Source organism: Lichenostomus cassidix, chromosome Z (assembly GCF_008360975.1).
Source record: "Lichenostomus cassidix isolate B80296 chromosome Z, HeHo_3.0, whole genome shotgun sequence".
In the NCBI taxonomy this organism is placed as follows: domain Eukaryota; kingdom Metazoa; phylum Chordata; class Aves; order Passeriformes; family Meliphagidae; genus Lichenostomus; species Lichenostomus cassidix.
Window position 1 is genome coordinate 72,539,823 of NC_139511.1, and position 14,666 is coordinate 72,554,488.

Genomic DNA, 14,666 nt, shown 5'->3' on the forward strand with positions numbered 1-14,666 from the left:
TCCAGATGGCTCTTAAATTTTTTTAATTTTTTTTTATACCACCACATTTCCCTTTTATTTTTACTGTCTTTGAAAATCTCCAAACTGTTCAAGAAAGGCTTTGGTCACAAGCTGCAGATTCTGACATTTCAGGACACAGAATTCCTCGCTGTGTCCGAGAAGAAGGATTTATTTTCATATTAAGACCCTGCCAGTGCTATTGGCTTTTCCCTGATCTCACAGGGGTTTGTCCTTATGAAAAGTCTTAAAGTTGTGCCCCTGGTTGCAACCCTTGTGAGTGATGCTGTGCGTGGGATGAAACCCACCCAAGGCTTCATCACCAGTGCAGAGACAGAGGTCAGCGGGCAACTCATCCCTCTTGCCTGGGAGGGGATGAATCATTCTCTAGGGGTGTTATTTCTCTGTGTGGATGTGACAGAGTGCCTGGACACCCAGCTAAGGCTCAGACTCCCACTTTGGGATGTCTGCAGTGAGATCAGATGAATCTCCTGGTAAAACTCTGGAGGATTAATCAAGGATGAGTCCTATCCACTGGGTTTTATTATCCGTTCAAGGACACTTGACAGACATCATATCATTACTTCTTGAATTTCACAGGATATGTGTAGTGTGGAATCAAGAGAATGTTTGCTCCCTGGTTCCAGGAATCTCCAGGAAAGTCAAAGTCCACCACTTCTGTCCATGGCCCACAGAGCTTGGTTTGTGCACATCTTTTAATATTATTCCATTTTTTGGTTTAAATTATGTTAAATTCTCCAGACCACTGTTGCAGCACAATCTGCATTTAAAATAATTACAATAATTCTTAAAAAAAGTTTTTTAAACCCAACTAATATAAACCTCGCTCAGATTATTTTTTACAAGTGACCAAGGATGTTCAGCCACCACCTTTGTCACAGAGAAGGGACATCATTATCCTTCCAGGGACCCAGAAAATGAGACACACAACTCCCACTGCATTCACTGTTAATAAATACTGGTGTTGGACCCTTCAGGGGGCTGGCACTTACTCCACTGCTTTCTGCTGGTGGTTTATGCTGCATTTCCCCAGAGTTTGGTTTTTTTAGTGGCAGGTGACTTGAGTCATGCCCACACCCAGCCACAACTGCTGCATTGCAGATACATCATCCAGGGGCTGTGGATGTGGGAGCCCCCAGAGCTAACGCCACCATTTGTTGTGCCTTTCACTCAGCCAAACTATTCTGCCTTTGCCAGATTGCCTGTTTGTGCTGCTCAGATCACAGGCCTGCAGAGCAGGAGGAAATATTTTAGGGGATGATTTGCATTTGAATACCTGTGTCTCCTTTCTCACCGAAGATATTAATGAAGACATCCGCATCTGTTCCACTGCCGCTGACTTCGCCAGTAAAAACCCGGACCACATACTTGTTGACTGCAAGGAGGGAGGCAGAAATCCCAATACATTAATAACTCAATGGTTTGATGCAAAACATAGAACTACAGACCAATTCAGGCTGTGCTGATGCTATCATGAAAGCCTGGTCTGAGCCATGGCTCTTGGTACGATGACCTCCTTTTGGCTCAAGAGGAATAAAATCCGTAGGCAGGATTCTGAAACTGAGTATTCACTGCCCAGGGCAAGAGGACAGATCACTCAGTTCCTGGCTCTGACACCGAAGAGTGAAAGAGGAGAGAAAGTGAAAATTTTGATGTGGATACAAAGGCATTAAATGAACTCAGACCTGTGGAGTAGCTTTGCTTTTTCTGAACACTGATGAGTTACAGAGTCTGCCCAAGCTCGGGCCTGACCCTTCTGATCCCAGTTCTGTCCTAGAGCTATTTTGGAAGTTTAGTTTATACTGGGCAAGTGTTTTGAGGAAATAATTTCATAGTGATAGAACAAGGAGTAATGGATTCAAACTGAAAATAAATAGAGAAATTTAGATTATATATACAGAAGAAATTATTTACTGGGAGGCTGATAAGGGACTGGCACAGGGTGCTCAGAGATGTCGACGTCCCTCCCCTGGGCATGTCAAAGGCCAGGTTGGATGGAGCTTTGAGCAACCAACACCTTGGGAAGGAGTCCCTGCCAACAACAGGGAACAGAACTGGATGAACCCAAAACATTCTCTTGTTCTCTGAAATGTCAGTCACACTGCATGAAATAAAAATGTGAAAGTAGCCACCCATCCTTAAAAATCAATCAGTCAATCAATCAATGAATCCAGTCATTTTCATTTAATGAGGAAACAGGAACAAAGCCCAGGAGCTGTGACACTGTGAAGATACATGATCTATGGCACCAAAACCCCATGAGTGAGGAACACCATGGACATTTCACATGTCATGTCAGTCAGTGAGTTTGAGAAGCAAGTTCTTCTGATGGATCAGGGTGGGACTCACTTGGTTCCCAAGGACAGCAAAAGTGAGCAAAGTTTCTTCTGAAACCAACAAAAAACTTCCATGACCTACAGTGTGACTTTATTTGGGCCAAATATGAACAACTTGCAAAATCTACCACTGAAGTCACCTGATTACCTTGTTCCTCCAAGCAAACAGCCATGAAAGACACCTCATGCTGTATCTCCTGCAAAAAACAAGTACTGGAGGCAGGCAGCAAGACACAAAGCAGAATAGATGAAAATGAAGGCAAAATCTACTACTGAACAGTACATGATGTCATGCAAGCCCTCAACAGAGTTCCTGTCACTGAGCCCTGGGTAGCTGACACTGAAAGTTCTGTGCTGTGTCAGTTCTGTGTTTCTGAGTCCTGGGCACGCTGCTTCTGTGAAAGGGTGAAAGGCTGAAATGCACAGCTCTCCTCACACACAGACCCTTGGCAAAAAGAAAACCTCTTGCACCACAGAATCATAAAATCATTAAGGCTGAAAAAGATCATCAAGTCCAACCACTAACCACGATCCTTGGTTTGCAGCTTTTCTTCCCCTTTGGCAAGTGCAAAGTTGGGGGATAATCTTTCCTGGGCTTCCCAGCCAGCTCCAGGAATGGATTCCCTCAGGAGCCACTGGAACCTCACCAGCACTGGGTTACCACTCCCAGAACAGATCTCCCACCTCCTCCACCATAATCAGTGCATATTAAAAGTTATTCTAAAAGACAGAAGATGCTTTGGTGCACAGGTTCCCACTGAGGCAGAGGACATGAGAGCAAATGGATGAGGAGCAGCTGTAATCCCCTGAATTACAACGATGCTCTCAGCTCCCAGGGTGAGGCATACAAGGGCAGAGCCCAAACAGAAGGGAAAATCACCTGCCACAGTTTAATGAATGTGCTTGGAAAAGGCTAAAAATCGAGCTGACATCCCTGGCGTCCCATCGCAAAACATGCCACAGCAAATAAAATAATAATGATAAAACTGCAATAAATACTAAATAACAAGAAAGAGGAGAACAGAGCTGGGCTCAGACAAGGCAGAAAATGCTTTAATGATTCTCTTTAACTCTTTTGCTTCAGTTCATGGAGCTCTAACAACCTGCTAGAGCTATACCAACACCAAAAGTGGTCATTTACATTAGCCAAGGATGGGGATAGTGCAGTTTACAGCTCCCACTTGGCCACCGTGCTGCTCTAACTAAAATTGACCCATTGCACCTAGCAATCTTTAATTACAGACCACATTCTTCAAGCAGCTTTGCTCCTTGCACTTCCTTTAGAATATTTAATCTGATGTCAGTGATTAATTTTCTATTCCACTTTTTGGGAGCCAGAAGAACCTGATGGGATAACGGGATCCTCAAAAGGACAAGCTACAGGGGCTGAAATTAGATTCCCCTTGCAGGATAAGGCCTTATGTCTCTGAAATATAGACCAGAAGGATGTCTCAAAGCATGCAGAGCATCAAGAAAGACATACAGAGAAGAAGTCCATGAAGAGCAATAAGGAGCAGTGAACAAACACAGGGCAGGAATCTCCAGGAAAGTCAAAATCCATCCACTTCTGTCCATGGCCCACAGAGCTTGGTTTGGGCACATCTTTTAACATATTTTTTTAATTAAAGTTAAAGTAAGGTGCATGCTTATTGTACCTTCTGCAGAAATACATCTGGCCAGCAAGGAAAATGCTAGTGAAGTTATTAGCCAGGTCAAACACCTTTAAGGTTTTCTCAGCATGGCTGTATTTCAAATCTCAGGTCCAGGATGATATCCTTTGCCTCCTTCTCAGAGCACTCAGCAGGCCCAAGGGCTCTCAAGGAGCTGTCAGGGTCAACACGAGGGGACTGTGGCAAAGCTGACTCCTGAGCCCATGGATGGCTCATCAATTTGGGCTGGTGACAGTCACAGGGCACTGTGCTGTGAGGGTTTTGTGTTGTCCCCTAAAACATAAGCAAGGCTGTGGTGCATGGCTTGTCCTGGCATGGCTCTTTTCCGTGCTAATGTGTTTCTGTATTTCTGTAGGCAAAGCTACTTCCAAGAGCATCAGAGGTCCTTGGCTGAGGTCAGAGCACATTCCTGCTTCACAGAGTGTGCCCAGACTGTGGTCATCAGGTCTTTTCTTTAATTTTTTTTCACCTTAACATCTCTGAAACTGAGCTCTCAAACTTGTCCCCATACCTGACCCTCAGGTTTACATCCAGAAAAATTTCAGCTCCTCCATTTCCAGGAAGCAAACCCTCAGCCACGTTGAATTTTTGCCAGCACTTTCTCCCTCTCTAAGCAATTTGACATTCAGCTGCAGCAAAGAGAGGAGCTCTTCATGCTGCTCAGGGGTCCTTCTGTGCCTCGTACATCAGCACATCTTACAGAGTGACATGGTGGATGAGCAATTTAAATAGAAAGGGATGCTGCCTCTTAAAAAGACAGTGAGGATTCAGCTGCTAAAAGCATGCAAGAAAAAGCTCTCGTTGCAGCCAGGAAGAGATCTGCCATAAGTCAAGCACTCTTCATTTTGATCATGGGTGGATGTTGTTCCCTGTTCTTTAAGCCCGTGGCAGAGGCAGCTTTTAAAAAATACCCACTTGGCTTTTTTTTTTTTAATCTGAATACATGGCTCTGACTTCGTCTGTAAAACACAGATCAAGATGTTGCCTGGATATTTTTTTTTTTCCCTGAATGCTTCTCCTAGCACCGAGAACATGCAAAATGCTAATGTAAAAGCTGTGCCTCCATCGAGCAGTGCACAGGCTCACTGCAGCACAGGCACAGGGAGGGGAGCTTTCCTAGGAGCAAAATTAGCATCTTCAGAGGCACGTACTGCAAGATGCCAAGAGCAGAACAGCTAACAAGAAACCAGTAGGAAGAGCAGTAGCTATTTTCTCCTGTCTTTCCACTTTCACATTGCAACGCACAAGTGTAAATGCCCTGTGTGGCTACAGCACCTTCCTTTTCTTTGCAGTTGTGTGTCTGCATTTGAAGATATTGCCAGGATGCCATCTCTGGGAAACAGTGGGGTGGCACTGATGTGACCCCACTGCATTAATTTAGCAGAGGAGTGACAGTCAATCAGCTTGTCTGCTACTGATTAACTCAGCCTTGGCTTTCAACAGCCAAGAGGAAAGGTTAATTTTGCACTCTGGGCTGGAGTCAGGTTCTCTCCGTGGAGAGCCAAGAGGTTTGTGTCTATGAAACGGATGCACTCCTGACACTGCTCCTGGGGGATGAAGGGCATGGGGCTGCTGCTCTCCTAACCCCAGTATTCCCCATCCAGGCTGTCCCCACTGCCATCTCCATCCCAGGTGCAGCATTAGCCCCACACAGTGCCCAGAATATTTTCATCCAGACCCAACACCCCCGGGTGCTGTTCTTGTGCAGCCTCTGTCCTGCCTGCAGCCACGGAAAATGCACAGACACATCTCAGCCAAATCCTGCCACCTGCAAGCTGCAGCTGACTGTCCAGCCGTGTGATACTCATCTGTTAATGTCATTTATTTAGCAATATGATATCATGGTCACTTGAAGCCCCATAGGATGGAACTGCCTAAAGAAATCTAGTATCCACTATTATTTGGGGCATTAGACAGTGCGTTTAGGCACAATCTGCTGAGTTTCCAGCAGTAGGAGCGTGAGATTTGGGCAGGAAAACAGAGTTGACTGTGCTTCATTACCTAGGGTTATCACCTCCTGCAGGGCGCAGTGAATTCCTAGCCGTGCCTGCTTCCTGTGTGCCTGACCTACTGCAGAGCAGGGCAGCAGCATCCAATATCTGAGAAATGTCACAGCCCTCACAGGCAAAGCACGTGGGGTTAAAAGCAAGGAACTGAGCCGTAGGCAGCGATGGATTCTTCTCATAAGGCAACTCCTAGCAATTATACTTCTGTTTTCACAGTGCTCCCGAGAGTGGCAGTGTTTGAGATCATCCCGGGCTGCTTGGCAGTGAGAGGGCAGATTTGGGAAGGGGCTGATGGGTGGGTAGGCCTGAGGCACTGCTACTGTCTGTGAATTAATGCTGGAAAAGAAATACTTTTGTGGTTAGTGTGAAAAGAATTGTTGCTAGAGGGAGTGGCAGGGGCTGGACCTGGTGACAAGGTACAATTTCAACCTGAGTCTGCCACAGCTAGGACTGTGTTTTAATATCCACATGCCTTGGTTCCTGCCTGTCAGATTGAGTCAGTCATTCCAGCCCACTAGGAACAGTCTGAGAAAACCTCTTCTTGATGGAAAGGACTGACATGTCAAAGTGGAAGCTCCTTTACTCCACTGCTGACAGATGTCCCTCAGTGACAGAGTTCCTGGTCAGAGCATCCTTAAAATGTCAGACAGCCAATAGCTAGGGCACAAAGCTGGGACCTGGCCTCACAACACACTTGATTCACAGCAAACTTTTGAATTTAGTTCTTGTTTGCCCTGGTAGAGAGCTCATCCCACCAGGGTAAAACCATCTCTTCCCAGATTAGCTTCTCCAACACCTGATTGGAGGTGTCCTGCTGCCCTTGAGTATTCAGCATCTGAGTCTCTGCAAATGCTGCTGAGGTGAAAACCCACCCAGCCCAACCATCACATCTCTCTGTGATACACTGGCAGGAATCCTAGAGACAGCTATGCAGGGCAAAATATAACTAGAGCCTAAAGCAACCCCTGTAAAAGCAAAGGGGCTCTGCTGAGCTCACCAGCAGACAGTTCTGTCTCAAAATTGTGTCCTGCCCTTGCACAAAGCAATAGCACACTGATAAAGAAGATTTTTTTTCCCTATTCAGAAAAGCATTGAATTCAAAGGGTTGGTTTAGAGCTCAAAAATAATTCATCTCTTTCAAGGGTAATTGACAGCTACCTTTATTAAAGAGCTATGCCTTCAGAGGTGGGGAACAGCTCCTTTAGCCAAGGGTTCAAACTGGAAATGCTGATGACAAGCACACCTGGAGAATGGGAATGCTTGAGAAGATGGAGTTTTGCACTGGACAGAGCACTGAGCGACTTGATCTGGTTGAAAATGTCCCTCTCATCACAGGGACGTGGACTGGGTGACCTTGAAAAGCCCTTCTAACCCAAATCATTCCATGATCCCACGGCTTTTGGCTGTGAGCACCTCTGCCAAAGCAGTGTTAGCAGGGGAGAAATGCTGAGGAGCCTCTGCATGGCTTTGGGGTTCCTGTCACTGGAGGCAGCACCAAAGATGCAAGGCTGGCTTTACCCTGGTTCAGCAATTCTTTAATCTCACAAGAGCTCTCTAAAAAGAGATATCATTGCTGTCACCCAAGGAGGCCCAACACATGGGCAAAGGAAAGGATTCAAGGAGTGTCCAGAGGATGGGATTTCTGTGGTTGTCCTGTGCAGGGCCAGGGTTTGGACTCGATGTTCCTTGGGGATCCATTTGTACTCAGATATTCTGTGACTCCACGAGCTCTGTTGAATATTTCATCACCCTCAGCCAGTGTCTCATGCCCTGTTATGACCTCCCCACCCAGGCCAGAGACCACAAGATTCACCTCCATTTTCTGTGACTCCTACAGGAAACCAAAGCGTGCCTCAAAACAGTTAATATATTAGGATTCAGCCTGGATCATCCCTCTGCAGGGCCTGTGAGAGGCAATCTACCACATGCAGGAGGCTTTGCTTGTAGGATATGCTAAACTGATGTTCCTACTGTGACTTCAAAGTGATGATGACTTTTTGAAGTGAGCTTTAAACGACCTTGCCCAGGAGACAATAGTGGTTTAGTCGCAGAAGGATGGAGCTTAGCACAGGGCAATGCACCTTGTGACAGCAGTGCAGAAATCCTTGCTCATCTAATTCTCCAAGATTTATCATCATTTTTCATTAGTTCAGCCGTAGGGTGGGGTCCCATTTAAAAAAAAAAAAAAAAAAGAGAGAGAGTGAGAGGCAGATATTTCACAAAAGAAATATCCATTTTTTGCTTTTCCCAGATCTGCTATTATCAAAATTGAAAAAATTGTTGAAAATACCCTTTTGGGTTAAACACTTTTGCTCAGAAATAAGAGTGAAATAATTTTTACAGTAGTGCTAAAAGTCATATTGTTAGCTGTGTACTTGAGTCTTGCTTTGAATAAATCTATTTTTTAAAAAAAGTTACTTTATTTCAAAACTGATAGCTGAATTAACTTCTAAACATAGACATAATTAGTCAAAATTATCACACATCTTCAAAAACACACTGTACTATCTGTTTTGTATTGGGTACACAGAGATCTAGATATCAGCCACACACTCTTGCCTCTCTAAAATTTTTTCCTCTCTCTGTGAATTCCTACTCTGTTTGTCTATCCCATTTCAGAGCTCTGTGCGTTCCTTGTGGTTTGCAAGTCACCAGTGTTTCCTTTTCTTTCTACATTCCCATTTCTTGTTCCTTTTACCCATCTTTAGATAAAAAACAACAGGGAAAAAAAAATATATGACAAGTAAAATGTCCATAGCTGCTTCATTTTGGATATAGTGACATAAGCTGGGCGAAGTTTGCAGGGAGAGTAAAGTCCTTGTTAGACCAAAGGAAGTATTTTTGACCAAAAATAAAAAACATTTCTGGGTACTCAGTATGTCAGATAACATGATAATTTTTTTCTCAGTGTTATAAATGGGGTGGCAAAAGATATTGCTTCTTCTACACACCCTGTTTATTGAAAGCTTCAGCATGCAGCAAGGCCTCATCCTGAACACAGAGGGTACCCACGATTACTCAGAAGTAAACAACACATATGTATTTCATAAATATATTTATCTGCATTTTCCTATGCTGATTATACACTTCCAGCTTTCAGAGTAAATAAAGATGAATTTTGATGAGAAGGTAACATGTATTAATATTTCATTCCCTCTTCCTCAACTTCTGCATCCTTAGAAGCAATCTTTTTTTTATTTTTCCAATCATGAAAGTTTCCAAAAGTGTGAAATTGTGTGACCTCATTTTGAAAAACAGCCCAGGGGAATCCAAAGGTCACTTGGGTGTGAAAAGCTCTCCAAGATCATTGAGTCCAACCATTCCCCCAGCACTGCCAAGGCCACCACTGACCCATGTCCCCAGGTGCCACATCCACACAGCTTTTAAATCCCCCCAGGGATGGGGACTCATCCACAAGGAACCTGTGCTGCTCCTCAAGACCAACCTTTTATAAAATGAGGTTTCAAAGACAGCAGGGTGTCATGAACTGGCACCTCACATCCCAAATTCTGCTCCTTACCTGAGTTTCTAACATGAGTAGGATATTGAGAAATCCTGACCACAGCTTCAGTTCTGATCCAGCCCAGCCCCTAAGAACATGCATGTCCCATGATGGTGATGCCGTAATAATTTTGGGGGGTTTTTTTCCTCTTCATGTATCTGTAACTTGGTGTAGTTCTGTGTTCTTACAGAATGCTGAAAACCTCTGTTACCAACACATTAACCAAAACAAAGCTCTCTGGATAGAGATTCAAGGACATATTTGTTGCCCTAGGGCCCAAAAATATGTAAACAATGGTGGACAGGGGAAGCAGGGCCTGGGGCTGTCAGTATCATTACCTGAAGGTGTGATTAGAGAATTAGGGACCAATATGCTAATGAGACAAAACTTATAAAAGGTAAAGAGCTCATGACCCTGTGTCCATTTTCGGTGTAGTCCCCAAGGGAGACTTTGCTTGCCCAAGTGTATCTTGAAGGCCTTGAGTAAATCTGTCTGCTTTTTATACACCTAATTGTTTTGGCCTCTGTTTTCAGGTGGGCTAATTCAGGCATCAGTGGAAGGAAGGATTTAGCTTCTGACTCAAAGTGAATCATGTGCACCAATACCTGCTGCTCCAGGTGTCTCCTCAAACCACAGCCAGGTCAATGCTCATACGTGTTCAAGTCAGCCAAGAGCCAACAATAAAACTCTGCACAATGAACTGTGAAGGCTTAGCACAAGCCTTCTTCAAAGAGGAAAGAAATAAACTCACATTCACAGCTCAAAAACATGAGTTTTGGGTCATGGTGGATCTAAAACCCTCAGAGAATACCTAGAGTATGTTGATGCTTTGATAATAAATGCTTTTCTAATGTTTTTAAAGGCGAGACTTCCCTCTGCCTACACAAACGCAGAGGGACATCTCAGCACTCATCTGGCTTTATTGGGATCCAGTTCCCAGCTGCTCATTGTGACTTTACAGCCATTAGCCTTAGGACATTCCCATATATAAACTCTCAAATGCTCCATCTATCAGCCCTAAATCAAGCCAGAATTGACACAACCAACAGCTTTCCCATTCAAAACTGGTTCTTGTCTCAGCAAAGCAGAATTTAATGTCTGACTGCAAAAGAGTCACCCCTAGATAAAGAACAGCTATATCTGATCTCATCTTGCTATCCTTTTAAAAATAACAGCAATAATAATAATGAAGAAAAGCAATAGGCGACCAATTTCCAACACATTTAAGTATGGAAAAATTAAACACAATGCAACTGTATTGGACTCTCCCATCCTCAAGGCTGAGGTGTGCCACACCAATGTGCCCCTCACATTCATTATTAGTAGACCAAATAAGACTAAACTTTACCCAGAAAAAGTAGAGAGAAAACCAGTTCTTCAGTCTGATGTCACACATGCAGTTCTGTCCTACTGGGAATATGCAGCCTTGAAAGAGTATGACATGAGTTGCTGTGCCATGCACATTTATAACCCATCATGTCCAATCCTAAATAATTTCAGGGTGCTGATGGCCAGAAAACCAGATGGAAATCAACCCTTGGCCCTGAACCTCATTTGCAACAGGCAGGTTGCAAAGCCTTGACTAAAATTTGACAGGTTAGCATAAGAGAAAATTGCAAAGGAGACTGAATTAAATTCCAGCTCTCTGTGCTCTTGAACATGATTTTAAGGACCACGTGAGTGAACATCTCCTTTGCAAATGAATGATTCTGCTTTCTCAGAGTAAAAGCATGTTCAGAGAATTGTTTGATTAGCAGGAGGTTTCAAGGGAAATCAAGAACAGCCAATATGTGTTTCCCTTGCTCTGAACATAACTGGAGGTTACCCTGCACAGAGCTCACACTGACCTGAGCCAGCTGAACAGCCTTCACTGTGGTCACCCCAGGGAAAAGATGTTTATTGTTGGATAAACAACATATCATGTAACCCAACCTAACCACAGCTTCTTTTATGAATCTTAGCCTTGCAAATGTATTTTGGTATTATGTCTCGAGAAACTCTGCAATCCACCTGATGACCAACCCTCAGGGGCTCCCTGATTGTGATAAAAAACTGTGCCCATCATATGCAAGGATGGAGAAAGACACAGTGTGGTGTCCCACCTGCAGGGATGCACACCTCCAGGGAAAGGCCAGCAAGGCCCAGGCAAGTGAGAGTGACCATGGCGTGGGGGACATGAGGGTCTGTCCACTGAGTGACATAAATAATGCATGACCACTCGGAAGTGTCAAAAAATGGGCTGGGAAATCCAGTTTCTGGAATAAGCTGTGCAGGGCAGTGGTGGAGTCTCCATCCTGGAGGGGTTTAAAAGCCTTGTGGCACTTGGGGACATGGGTTAGTGTGGGCTGAGCAGTGCTGGGGACTCAGTGGTCTTGGAGGGCTTTTCCAACGTGAACAATTCTGTGATTCTGTGAACTGACTCCTGAATTTCATATCCTTTTACACCTCCATTCGGCCAGTAGATCTTGCAGTGCAGCTGCAAGCTGTTGTGAACATTCTCCTCCCCCACCATTTTGGCAGGACACCAGACACCCTCAGAGTGATCCAAAACTGGCAACACTCAAAGGAAAACCAGCACCTGGCTTCAGTTTTGAGCTGGTCCCTTGCACAAAGGCTCAGCCACAGTCATACAATCCCAACTCTTCATAAACTCAAGTGAAGCGGCAGAAAGCTGAACAATAGCCCTCCCTTGTAATTAATACCTGTAGTGTAAATTAATCCAGCCTGCCAATAGAAGCTGCTGGGTAAATAAGAATCTGTGACACTATCCCTGTCAAAGGCCCATGGGTATGTGATGCCATGGATGTGAATACAGGGAATAGAGGATTATTCAAGCAGGAACACTTAAAACGTTACCTGCTCTCCTTGAGAAATGCTTGGCATTCTACAGGGAACCTGACAGGAGGCATTTTATGCTCCTTCTACTTCATAAGTAAACGCAATCACTCAGGTGTCTGCAATTGCTAAGTGCTGCTGCTATCCTTGGTAGTTCTATCTGGATCCTGAAAAGTACTCTACGTTTGTTTTTTGAGTGTGTGTCCATTTTTTCCACTATATGTTGACTGGTTTTTGCCACACACTCTTGCATTTTTAATAATTCCTTCTTCTCCCCCCCCCCACCTTTAAATTAACCTCTTCAAAACTCACAATCTACAGGAATTCTGTGTCTGGCCTGTGCTCCTCACCAAGAGAGAGGCTGAGTCTGCCCCAGGCTTAGTCATTTTGTATAAGCACCAACAGCCCCCTTCAAACAGGTTTCAGATGCCTCTTCAATGAAGCAACAATATGACAAAGAAAAAGACTTCATTTTTTTCAAGTCCTCATCCATCCCACACAAAGCACAGAGAAGGTCCTGGCAGTGACCTCCAGTTCAAAAGAGGAAGGTAAAATTCTCATAACAAAGATGGGAAAGCTCTCTGGGAGAAGATCAAAAGCTGAAGGTGCTGCAGGAGAGGGAACATGGAGGAAACTTGTTTGATTACCTCCAAAAACATTCCTGACTGTGACAGCAAATGGAGCATGAAAGCAAAGCACAAAGCTAAGTTTGGCAACAGCAGTGTCTGAGTGGTTTATAAAGAAAAGCTAAAGAAATAAATGGATTGAAGATGTGATTGAAGAGACATAATCAGAAAGGAGAAGAATATGGCACTGAACACTGCTAATAGGAACACAGACTTAGGAGGCAATTACTAATCTTTCCTTACATAAACTTACATAATTTTTCATTATCTAGGGGCCTAGAAAATATTAATACTCAAAGAGTAAACACTACTATTTAATCCACTGGAAAGAAAAACCAAAATACCCTAAAACCCAACCAAATTCAGGGCAAATGACTTGTATGCACAAAAAAAATCATATCACAAACTCATTTCAGACCTTTACATATCCAGAGGGAGGCAAATTAATTCAGATACATTTACATTTGCAGCTGACAGTTCACCACAGCAGTCTGGGGATGTTTATCTTTCATTAATTATGGTTCAAGGGGAACTGCAACCTGAGATATCTGAGCTAACCCTCTCCTCTTACAGATTCAGACCTGCCACCTGGAAGGCATCCAACCCTTCACCCATGCCTCTGGCCTCAGCCCAGCTCCTGCCTCCGTGCAGAGCCCAGCCTGTGCCACTGGAGGCTGGGGTTTATCCCTGATAAAGGTGGTGAGAGCTGATGCGTTTCTGACAAACGCCTGACTAAATCTCCTCTTTCACGCTCGGGAGATGATCTTACTCATATTTACCCTGGGCCAAACACGTGGAGAGCAGTTCATCCATAACCCAGAGCCACTTCAGCAGAAGAGTGAGTGCTCAGGACTGGATGTTCTGCTCGTGAAATGCAAAGTAGCTCCAGCAATTTCACTGGAGCTGCACTCTCCTGTACCAGTGGTTTAGCCCACGAGTCCTTTCCTGCTGTGAGACAGGTGTTGAACAGGATGGAGGAAATCACACATGTTCCCTTGAATCATCTCTCCCAGGCAGGGGCAATAATAAATTCAGATAAGGTGTTGTGTCATTTAAAGATCTATTAAGATTGAATGGTTGAATTCCTCCTCAAGGGAACCTCTCCTTAATTGTACATTGCTTTGACTCATGCACTGCCTTCTCCAGAGCCCTCCTGCCTCTCGAGGGTCCTTAGATTCTCCATTTCACAAATCAATTTGGATTAAAAAAGCAGCAACATACTACAGCACACACAGCCCCAGTAGTAACTGGGTGGGTTTTTGGCAGATAAATTCTCCAGACGTTATCTCATTCCCGTGTGACAGCCACCCTGGGGATGTCTGCATTTTTAAAATGCTCCAATATACATTTCTTGTCAATGGATATTATTTGTGCATGTTAGCTCACACACAGTATCCTTTAATCCTTACATCTTCAACATACCAACACTCTTATGGAAGGTTGCATCTCAATAGTGCAAAATTACTCAACAATTCTGGGTCAGTTTAGAGTATTCTTTCACTGTTAACATGACCTCAATGAAAATAACAATACTTTGCCATTCTAGAGCATCTGTCAATGCTCACAGCACTGCTTAAGGCTGGCAATAAATTGGTTTTACCAAAAAATTGCTCCTAAGTGGTAGTGTCAGCAACATCATTGCAAGGCATCTACTAATTATTCTCACTAAGATT

The 14,666-nt window shown here is 44.1% G+C and overlaps 1 protein-coding gene across 1 annotated transcript in view; it reads right to left on the minus strand.

The window, feature by feature from the left end:
- Positions 1-14,666, minus strand: part of LOXHD1 (lipoxygenase homology PLAT domains 1) — a 149,048-nt gene that overhangs the window by 105,970 nt on the left and 28,412 nt on the right. Inside the window, exon 5 of the mRNA XM_085043463.1 lies at positions 1,295-1,393. Within this exon, the coding sequence (XP_084899589.1) occupies positions 1,295-1,393 (99 nt within the window). The remainder of the gene's footprint in view (positions 1-1,294; positions 1,394-14,666) is intronic.